Source organism: Sinohyriopsis cumingii, chromosome 15, assembly GCF_028554795.1.
Source record: "Sinohyriopsis cumingii isolate HCF-2022 chromosome 15, ASM2855479v2, whole genome shotgun sequence".
Classification (NCBI taxonomy): Eukaryota; Metazoa; Mollusca; class Bivalvia; order Unionida; family Unionidae; genus Sinohyriopsis; species Sinohyriopsis cumingii.
In genome coordinates, this window is record NC_142975.1 from 25,894,263 (window position 1) to 25,906,316 (window position 12,054).

A 12,054-nucleotide genomic window follows, 5' to 3' on the forward strand; every position below is an offset into this window, starting at 1 on the left:
CCGCTGCCTTGGTATGACTTCTACCCTCCCAAAGTCAATGGTTTGACATCCCCTGGGGTGGTAGGCTACAACCCTCTGTTGCCCCTCTGACCCCTCTATTCTGGTTTCAAAATAATGCCTTAGTCTTGACTCTATCTCTACTTGGGCCATTGTTGTGATTGTTTAAGCTTGAATAGAGCTCACTCCAAGCTGAAAAGGACTTTGAGTGAGCAGGTCTCACACTACTCCACCTAACGTAAATGTATGAAAATGCAACAAAAAAAAGTTTCCAAAAACAAACAAGTTTTCTACATCAAAATCTAATCCTCACAAACTGCAAGAATTTAAGCTACAAAACAATTCAACAAAAAAACATGAAAATATGAAATAGAAAAAGGCGAAAATGTGTAATACAAAATAAAGTATTGATAAGCAAGAAAATGTGAAAAAGGATAAAGCAAGAAAACCAAATAGGAAACTAGTGTTCCCTAATTGTAAACACTTACAAATTTTCAATATACTCCAGTAGATTTTCTTGCTGTTTGCTTTGTACGTGCCATTGCAACAACAGACTTATAGGTCGTATTTACTATCTCACACTTTCTTACACTTACTACTGTCCCATCTGAACTATCAATTCTAGCAGCTTTAGCACTCTTCTGAATCTCATTACAATCTTTGTAAGTTTGCCGTTTAACCCCAAAATAGTTATCTTGATTCTGAGGTCACATGCTCTGCTTATTCCACTACATTCGGAAATGAACACAATAACGAAAGCTAAAGTTGTTTATCTGATGTACTTTTATAAATGACCAAATGTACATCTCTGGGTATTTCTGCCTCTGAATTCAATCACTGTAAATATCAGTACATTTTCCCACCCGGCTGCCAGTCAAAGCCTTTGAACTTGCTGCCCAGCGATTGCATCATGTTCTTTATTATATACTCTTATAATGGCAACATGTATGTACATCAAGGGGTCTTTCAGTCACTGAATTCTGTCATTGTAAATATCAGCACAGCTAATTGATTGTAAATATGTGTCAAGTCGGAAAACAGCTTATACCTTAAAGTGCATCTCGCAAATTCCACAACATAGCATTGTCCTCTAAGTTTCTGACCTACATAATTTGCATTTTAAAGTTAAATCTTTAATAAAAAAATACTTTGGCTTGGCTTTCAATGATTTGTATATTTTTCTGAAAATATATGCACGATGATTTACGAAAACAGACAATCTAATAAACTGGTACATCCCAGACTTAGCAAAGTCCGCCATTATTTGCCGTTAAGCCTACTGGTTTAATTTGCAGTTTCACACTAATTTTATGAGGAAATAGTGTACAAGAGGCAGTTAATATATATCCAGATCACCGATTCTGCTCTTAAAACACATGTTTGTATGTTTTATCATCAAAGGATATCATGCAGGAAATTGATAGTTGCTACCTTGCTTGGAAAAGGGTTAATGGTCAGTCAGCTATCAAAACATATGCTTGTGAATGGGCAAGAGTTTGTCAACATAACTGATATCAAAACTAGGCCTAGCTACTGAAGTCTTAATGAATACATTTCGCTACAACACTAGAACTAACTGGGCTAAGGCGAGGGGCATTTAAAAACAAAGTATAGTCAACGTACCTCTTAAATAGCTCTTGTTCATCCATCAGTGTACTGAATTTTGTCAATCCAAGTAAGGACTTGTTCCAAACACTAAGCTAGGCATCACACTTTCTTACACTTAGCTACTGTCCTATCCGAACTATCAATTCTAGCAGCTTTAGCACTCTTCTGAATCTCATTACAATCTTCTTAAGTTTGCCGTTTAACCCAAACGTACTTATCCAAATTTATGAGTGGCTTTCTGTCTAAGTCTCAACATGTATTGATTCGGAGGTCACGTGCACTACTTATTCCGATACATTTGGAAATGAACACAATAATGAAAGCTAAAGTTTTTTTTTTCTGATGTACTTTTATAAATTACAGAATGTACATATCTGGATCTTTCCGACTCCGAATTCAATCACTGTAAATTTAAGTACATCTTCCCACCCGGCCACCAGTCAAACCATTTGAACTTGCCGCCCAGCTATTGCATCGTGTTCTTTTTGATGTACTCTTATAATGGCAACTTGTATGTACATCAAGGGGTCTTTCAATCACTGAATTCTGTCATTGTAAATATCAGCACAGCTAATTGATCAACACATTTTCCCACAAAGCAGGTGGCTGAAGCAGGACTGGGAAGTCTTTGAATTTTGCCGCACACCTATTACATGCGTACGGAGGACTCCCGCCCCCCTGATTTTCTGTGCCCCAGATCAAAAAATGGCGTCCAAATATGCGTAATTAAGCGTTTCCGAGATCTCTGATAATGTTAATAACGATAACCCAATAATAACTAAAATGAATAATATGCATACTTTAAGACTAAAGTTAGGCATCACTGTACGCTGGCTGCAGCTAATACTGAAAGCCTAGTTGAGGTAGGTTGTATTTGACACAACAGACCATGATATATTACTTCACCGTCTCCAGCATGTATTTGGCATTCATGATACAGCCTTACTGTGGTTCAAGTCCTACTTGATCAACAGGACACAAATTGTATCTGCAAATGGAATACACTCCAGCCCAGTTGATCTATGTTGTGGTGTTCGACAGGGGTCTGTCCTTGGACCTGTTCTCTTCATTTTATACACTCAGTTGCTCTCAAGTGTCATAGATCATCATCCAGTGTCTCACCAATTGTATGCTGATGACACCCAAATATACAAATCTAGCCACCCAACTGAAGTTGATGCTACCATCCAAGATGTAGAGAGGTGCATTTCTGATGTGAAATCATGGATGACATGTAACAAGCTGCAGATGAATGATGATAAAACTGAGGCCATTCTGATCACAACACAAAGACTTTCTTATTCATATCCTTTACCTCAAACAATAAATATCAGCAACACCAACATTAAAGTCATACAATCAGTACAAAACCTAGGTGTTACTCGGGACAGTCCTCTCACACTGCACCATCATGTCATGAACATATGCAAGGCTGCAAATCTAGAGCTGAGACACATCAGCTCAATTCACAAATACCTTTCAGATGACGTCACTAAAACACTTGTGTGTTCATTAGTACTTTCAAGACTGGACTATTGTAACTCAATTCTGTCTGGTTCATCTCAACATCTACTCCAGAAACTTCAAAAAGTTCAAAACACAGCTGCTCGGATCATACTTAGAGTACCACGATCAGAACACACCTCCCCGCTACTCTGTACCCTACACTGGCTATCCATTTGATCCAGAATCAAACACAAAATTTGTTCTCTGTGCTACGTTTCACTGTCGGACTCTAGTCCAACATACATATCGAATCTCACCCAAGTGTACACATCAGCAAGATACTTATGCTCCTCTTCTCACAATTGTATACTCATTATTCCCACTATGAAAACAAAGTCATATGGACAGCATTCTTTTGCATACCAGAGCCCAGCAACGTGGAATGAATTGCCCACTGAACTTAGACACAAAGACAAAGTGATCACATTCAAGAGGGCTCTCAAAACTCAATTATTTCGACTGCAAGAAAAAACTTAAAGTCCTAATAATGTTTCCCACCTTAAATATTCTCAGCATGTTTTTTTAATGTTTTTTAATTTCATGGTGCTTGTTTTTGTAATCATATCTTTATATGTTTTTTATCTTATATGTGTTGTCTAATGTTGTAAAGCACTTAGAGCTTCTAAAGACTGGGCACTATACAAAGTCCTAATTATTATTATTATTATTATTTTTATTTAAGCAACAATAACATTTCTCCCTTCTCGCCGAGTAATGATCCACGATGACCCAAACAAAATGTGTCATCAAACACCTGCTCGCTGAGAACACTTGCAGCTGGTGCAGACAAAGAGTGTCTAGCTAATTTGGCCAAGTAGGGGAACTGAAACCTGTCAGTGTTCCACCAGCCGTACAGGTCTTCTCATGGCAAGAGGGCTGGCCAAATACAATTCAAGCATCACGTCAATGGCATCATCCATGTGGGTTGTTTCATTGACGTTACAGACAGGTTCATCACAGGCCACAGAAAACAAATCCCAGATAAGCGACGTTCATCAGAGGTCAAACTAAGGTCAGATTGGGCAGAAACTAAATCACGCACCTTGCTTTGCATCGCTTTATGCATGTCAGGTATCAAAGATATGGAAAAGTACTTCCGACTTGTAGCACGGTTCTGCCTTGACCATCAGATGTCGAAATCCAATGTCTTCAACAATGCATAATGGTTGCACATCTACTACCATGAACTCTGCAATAGCTTTGCGCCAACTAATATTTCTCAGTCATCAAATGCAATTGGCTGCTTTTGGTCCAGCATGGCGTCAATAGTCAGAGTACGAGGAGTTGCTGCAGCTGCTGAGGTTAACTGTGCAGCATCCTTTTCTTTTTTATCTATCAGAAACAGGCCATGTTTGACGTTCTGCTTGCAGCGCAAGTGATGGACAAGAGTTGATGTCGTATAGTTTTTAGAATCCTTTCCACCTCTGGAAATGCAAGCTTTGCAAAGTGTACAATTTGCTTTGGACTCATCGACTGCATTTACTTTGAAGTAATTCCAGACTAAACTTGAGTGTTTCAGGTTCGACTTTATGCATAGGCTTGGTAGTATATTTAATAGTGTACAATCGCTAGGCAATATTAATAATCCGATTGATTCGCGCTCTTGAAACAATGTTTTAAATCAAGTAAGTTCCTAGATGCACACACCATGCTGCAAGTCGTGTGCTGAAGCAGCTCAGCAGCTGGGGTATCCAGGGGTAACATTGCTGGTGCTGGCATGCCAAAATCAATGCTGCATAATATTTGTATGTCAGCATTTAGCTGCTTCCGCATGCGACTGCTATTCGTTGATTAGTAGAATTGCAGGACTGGCTAAAGAACAGATTATCTATGGTGTCATAGTTTTGTAGCAGTTGGAAATTTCACTAGCTATGTAATCTGCCAAGCTATCTGCAAATGTGTATGATGGAAGTTCAACAGTCTCACGAGGCCTCAATGGCTGGTTGGCTGCTGTGATTGGGATGAGTGCATGCATGGTATTGATGATTTGTTGTGTGTAGACAATCAGCGGTAGCTTACACTTACAGCAAGTGTGTTAAAAAGTATTTACTTTTAAGAATATATTGTCTTTTATTTAACTATTATAAGGCTAAATTTAGTTATTTCAGGTACTATGGTATTTATACAAGTTTTAAAAGAAAAGATATATTTGTGTATAAATTTTCTAAATTCTCTACATAAATTTAATAACAGTACAGTGTATGTCTATGATAGATGAGTAAATCTACAGTCTGCTGTTAGATTTAGAGGCAGAGATTTGGGGTCAATACTATGTTATCAGCAGCTATTCAAATGCTATGGTATCAAGTTACAGTCCTGAGAAATTGAAACAAAGGAGTCAGCAGGACAGTTGGAAGATGTGTTTGTAAAACTAATTAAAATCAGTTATAGCAAGTTTGCCTTAATACTTACACATTAAAATTAGTGACCAGTTGAAGGGAAATTTGAATCTCTTTTAGTAAGTATAAAGTGCTTAAAATAGAGTTGGGTAGTTGTAGTTTAATTCTGAACTAATTTGCTCAAAAAGGATAAAGTTTACAAGTAATTTCATACTCAAAATAATATTTTTGTAAATTCTAACACAGTGGGAAAAGAGTGTGCATGGAGAGTACATATATGGCTTTATTTTGGATTACATAATTTAGATTCTGTGCATTTTAATATGCAGATTAGAGTTAGATAAAGGGTCTGCACCTAACACAATCAGACCAGAAGTTTAGTTTAGAATAGGTCTTCAGGGAATGTTTTCTCTGAAGTCCGCTAGGATTGTTTAAAAAGCCAAGTCAAACACAGTGCAGGGAGTATTTGCGTTGAACAAGTTAGCAGCACAACAGCGATGGAACATACTGCAACAACAATATGCGTAGAATCAATAATTTTACCAGCCCATGCAGTTATACCAACTCCAGCACTAAGGGCCATACAAGCACTTGGTAAAAAACAAGCAACTAATTGGAGTTTACGAGCAGGAAAAACCAGAACAACCCTACGACTGGTCTGGACTACCAACAGCGAGGGTGAGGACCTATGTGTCGGAGATGAGCAAAGCTACTGTATAACCAAAAGGAAAAATAGAAGAAAGTATAAACAGAGAGGGAAAACTGACCAAAAGGTAACCACTGTGATACACCAGCTACTAACCTAGGCAACATACATAAGCAGCAACACTCGACAAAGGCTCCCCCGAGGATTGGAACATTAACCACAACTACAACATCAACCCAGACCATCGATCGGCAAGAGAAAGATGCAGAAACATAAATGCGGGTATCCACAAATGATGCCACCACCACAACAGATATTGAAGAGCAAATATTGGAAGAATCAAGTACTATAACAACATCGGAAGAAGACACCACAGACGAGGAAAAAGAGGAAGGAATGACGATTGAACAATGCGCTGAACAACTGGAACTAGAAAAAACTTTAAGGGACCCCAAAAAAGCCAAGAATTTTATCAGCACGATAAAATATATGCATGGAAGTCACTTAAACCAAGAAGAAGACCCAGTACACAACAATGGCTCTTCGCTCAATGCATCCTATCTCAGCACTACAACAAAGCCTACGTAGAAACACAACTCACTACCCTTGTGGACTACACTACGACACTAGCAAAAAGATACGAATACGAGGCATTCCCCACTGAAGCGTAGGAAGAAACCCATACAGCGGAAGAAATATGATTCTACGAGAACGACCGCAACACATTCAGGCTGCCAACCTGAATAAAAAGTCCTTTTCAGGGCTAGAGAATGCTTATATCCAAGGGGTTCCATTTTGGCTTGGAATCCCGATTCGATAAAACTACCTAAATTAATCTGATCCTTTCATCACCGCTTCTAAATTACAACCTCATATTGCCTAACAGTGACTGCAAAAAATGTATTTTATTTTCAAGACACAATGGTAAATTCTTAGGGCACACATCGTACACTTTGTAATAGAACATTTTATATATTAACAAAGAATTAGGAAAATTCTGAAACTCGAACAATCTGACACAATTACAGAGGTGGCTAACACATTATTTCAAAATCTGTTTTGTCCATTAGTACAACTGGACCTGATTTGATAAATAAATATGACCTGGCATTTTGGGGCATAAACAACAATCATCTCGGCGTGCAAGAAGTGAACGGATTTAGCAAACGCACTTCTGATTGGATCTCTACAAGTTGGTATTTCAATCCTAAGGTAACTTTTACAATAAAACTTGGAAATCGGATTGAAACTGGAACGGACTGAAAACAGAACAATTGGGCCCACAACTTTGCGTGGGACAGTCAGGTTTGTAAACTCAATTCTGATTGGTAGTTGTATTTCAATCCTAGGGCAAACTCATAAACCAACGACTGGCAAATGGATTGAAAGGCGCTACAACATAACCCCCAATCAAATGTTTATTCTTTAATTTCCACTATTTAATTCTAATTTAAAATTCAAGCTATGTCAAGATGAATGTGAATTTATATTTTGGAAATCTGTTTACACTGGCACCGATTATTTCTGCCGATACCGATTATAATGATTGTTCTCATAATCGGCCCGATGAGTATTGCCAATTAATTGGTACAGCTTTAATAAAAAGGGGGGTACAAAATCATAATTTTTCCATGACATGCCATGCTTCAATTTGATTATCTCAATTTCACGTAGGACAGTGATGGTCTGATTTAGAATGCACTGAATTAAGGCAGGTATGTCAACATCTTGAAAATACATTTACACATTCATCAGTGCAAAGTTTCCTCAGGTAAATCAGAATTTTATTTGACAGGCCTTAAAAGCCACCTCAGGAACAGTAAAGTACAGGCCCAACCTAAACTTAGAGGGTCCCCAGGCATCGAGCTATCAGTGTTTTTTAGCAATGCATGACATGGACAATCCACAACCACCATTATGTCCTGTCTGTGATGGAAACAGTGTGAAAGGATTCAAGTCCACTGTGGGAATGTGGATTTTGCACAATACACAATGTGTGTACATACATACATACATACATACATACATACTAGACACAGAGACTGACAGACAGATTGAGTCTCCATATCTGGAAAATCGGATGGCCACAAAACTACACCCATTAAAATACACCCATTACACTATTAAACTCACCCCTCTCTCATAATGGCAGGAGGGGCTGGAAGTAGTTTCCCATCCTTGAGTGTGCTGGTTATACTGGGCCACGTTTGGAAAGCACTGGCTGACATAATTGCACGCAAAGATGGTGGTGAACCTTGTTCTGCCCCCCATGATGATGCTGATGATGATGAACCACTTCGATCTTCACTTGATTTGCTCCGTTTTGATAAATCACTCTCACTCTCGGGAATCTGCTGAGAGAAGAAACATTACCACTAAAGTAGCCTTTTCTCAAGAAGAAATAATTTAATTGAAACTAAGGTACAAAATATACTTATTTACACCAGATACTTGATTGTGAATTCAGCTGATCTTTTATAAACCAATACAATTCCCTTCACCTGAGTAGGTGAAGTACTTTTGTAACGTAACCTCATTTGTAATATACAGACCTATTAACACATTAACCCCTGGTGACGAGTTTACATGGCAGGAGGTAGTAGCCTACTGCTGAGCTCTGTAGTGTCAAGGTCTCATGTATGATACACTAAAGTGGTATTATAGAAAGGTAGGCAGATGTAGCTCTACAATGATAACAAATATTCTGGAATTTCTAGTTGAACTACAAAATACATAGGGAAAAAACTCATTTTTTGGACCTGATTTTTTTTCTGCTTAAAATTTACCCATGGTCAGAATCCGATTTTGTGTCCGGATTTTTGACTTCTTGGTCTCAGATCTAAGGCAGACCGTTATGAACTGCAAACAGACAAATGAACCTTTGCAAAAAGTAGGATAAGATGGGCATTTGGAATAAAGAGTGGTCTCAATACAAAAATAATGGGTCCTTTAAGAAGAAAAAAAGTACTTCAACTTTTACCCTTCTGCTCATGCACTAGCCAAATAACCAATGAAAAATGATGTTTCTATCACATCTAGGCTGTATGTTAATTTGTTATCACCTGGAAGTTGGTGTTTTAGGATGTATTCAGAAATAGCTTTCAAAATGTGTTTCCTACTCTAATTTCAGATGAAAATGACAAAAACCTCCAGGGGTTAATGTGTTAAAGAACCTTAAATTTAGACCTAAATTATTATATACTACAATCAAGAATCTTAATTTCTTAAACATGCATTTATGCACTGGATTAGGAGATCTAGCTATTTTTAACTGCCAGCAAAACAAGACCTCCACAAAAACGGCCAAACCACCTTTTGTTAACAAATCAATATGCACACATAAGCTTCTGATGTCACAAAAGGAACCCAAACTGGCAAGCAAGAATGGCCAGTGTAACAGTCAATGAAAGTACTAATAAAGCTCATGTTTGGTTTTTGAAATATTGTTTAAATGATGTATATATTTCCATTAATTATGACTGATTATCTATGAGATGTACTTTTTTCTGAAGGTTATGCTTCCATTTATGTTATCACTGACTTGCACATCCAAATTTTACAAAATTGCTACAAAAGGGACATGGTATTTTGGAATAACAATAATAATCATAATATTGACCTTATTTAAGGAGGGTAACACAATTAGCTAATCTACCTTGAGGCCCTCATACAAAGGAATTTTTTTTGTTATAGCTGCATCTCTGAAACCAATGGACATATTGGGTTTGGAAGAAGGAAATAGAGTGGGCATTTCTAATCTCAACTGGAATACTATTCCAGAGCAGAGTTCCACAATATTGGAAACTTTTTTTAAAATAACTCCTTATTTGGTTTGGGAATTTTATACTGTTTGGTAGACATGGATCGCAGGTGTGGAGTATTACCAGGTAGCCTATACTGGAATAATGATTGTAAATATTCAAGAGCACTATTATGAGATCTCCTGTACATTAATTTGGCTTTTCTCAAACAGATTTGGTCTTTAATAGATAATATTTTTAACCTACCAGCTAAATTTTCCTTGCTTTCTTTCTGGATTGATATTAGCCCAAATGCTCTTTTTTTAAGACGTGCCAGCTTTGCTATATTTTTATCATTTGAATTACCTCATACTGTATTACAGTAGTCTAAATAGGGTTGTATGTAACTGTTATAAAATAGTTTTATGTGCCTTTCAGGGAGAAAATGTCTTATTCTAGTGAGAAGCCATAAACTGGAATTGACATTTTTTTACTGATATGTTTGATATGTTCAGTCCATGATAGGTTATTATCCACCAGAACACCAAGTAGTCTATCATGACAGACCATTTGCAAATTTTTATCCTTCCATGTCAGACATAGTTCATCACTATCAAAATTTGTCCTTCTTTGCTGTGTTGAGATAAGTAATCTTTTAGTTTTACCAGTATTTACCACCATGCCATTACATGTGCACCAGTTTTCCAGTCTGTTTAGTGCATTCTGTAAAGAAATTTTGAGTTCATGATTTGTGTTTTGGATGTCTGACAACGTTGTGTCATCTGCATAGAGATCTGTAGATGATATTGAGTCTCTTAGTAAAAGTGTTACGTCATTAATAAATGAAATGAATAGTAATGGACCGATATTGAGTCTCTTAGTAAAAGTGGTACGTCATTAATAAATGAAATGAATAGTAATGGACCTAGAATTGAGCCTTGTGGTACTCGATATCTAATTGTTCCAGGTTCAGACAGAACATTATTTATGTAAACATGTTGTGTTCTCTCACTTAAGTAAGAAGTAAACCATCTAATTGTTCTTTCATCACACTGGTAGATTTTCAGTTTCTTCAAAAGGATTTCATGATCCACCATGTAAAAAGCTTTCCTGAAATCTACAAATACAGATCCTATTATTCTACCTTGGTCAAGTGCTTGATGCCATTTATCAGTTAGGGAGATCAAGGCAGTCTCGCAGGAATGTTTCTGTCTAAAGCCTGATTTATTAGGGCGTAACAGCAAGTGTTTGGTTAAATATGACATAAATGAGTCATGGACATGTTTTTCAATCAATTTTGACAAGTTTGGTAGTATTGAGATTGGTCGGTAGTTATCAGCATCATCCTTAGAACCAGATTTGTGAATTGGAGTTCCTTTTGCAGTTTTCCATATTTTGGGGACAGATGAGGTTGCAATACTTAAATTAATTATGAATGTTATGCTATCTACAATAGCAGAGGCAGAAGATTTAATGAGTCGTGGACCAATCTGATCAAGTCCTGTAGCTTTCTTGGTATCAAGTTCACTGAGACATTTTTTAACAAAGTTTTTTTATACTGGTTGGATAGAGAAACATACCTCCTTAGAGATTTTGCTGCTGCAGAACTTTTTCAGTTCTTTAAAGTTGTTTTCTATCACTGGTTCTTTTAACTTTATGGTAATGTTGGTGAAAAAATCATTGAAAACATTTGCAATGTCAGTGTCATCAGTGACTATGGTGTCATTTACCAGAAGTGAGTGAATTTTATTTGTCTTTTTTTGTGCGTTCCTCCAGTAGTTCATTGAAGACTTTCCAAATGGAGTTTGAGTTGCTCTTTTTATTTTCAAGCAATGATTGATAATAAGTTTTTTTAGCTTTTTTAATCATACTTGTTATTTTATTTCTCCAAACTTTATATTGTGCATGGTTTCACATAGCCTTGAATTGGTCTCGTGTTTTCACAGCATCTAGGATTTCAGTAGTAAGCCAATTAGGTTGAATTTCAGTCTTTACTTGATGTACTTTCAGTGGTGCGTGCTTAGATACTACATCCATGAATAAGTCAGTCCACACCCTCATGGCTTCATCTGTCATCCAAATTTTGGATCATATTCCATGGAACTTTATATAGGTCATTGAGAAATTGGTCTTCATTAAATGTTTTGAACGATCTGTAAGTGATCATTTTGTTGTATTTTTCTTATTTTTCTTGCATTTAAGCTTTCTTATCAAAAAA

General features: G+C 37.0%; 1 protein-coding gene across 2 annotated transcripts in view; it reads right to left on the bottom strand.

The window, feature by feature from the left end:
- Positions 1 to 12,054, bottom strand: part of LOC149781437 (ski oncogene-like) — a 154,619-nt gene that overhangs the window by 87,327 nt on the left and 55,238 nt on the right. Inside the window, exon 2 of one of the 2 annotated variants that reach the window (XM_089935520.1) lies at positions 8,230 to 8,447. In XM_089935520.1, coding sequence (XP_089791646.1) covers positions 8,230 to 8,447 — 218 coding nt within the window. Of the gene's footprint in view, positions 1 to 8,229; positions 8,451 to 12,054 lie in introns of both variants that reach the window. The other variant, XM_089935519.1, reaches the window with a different exon arrangement.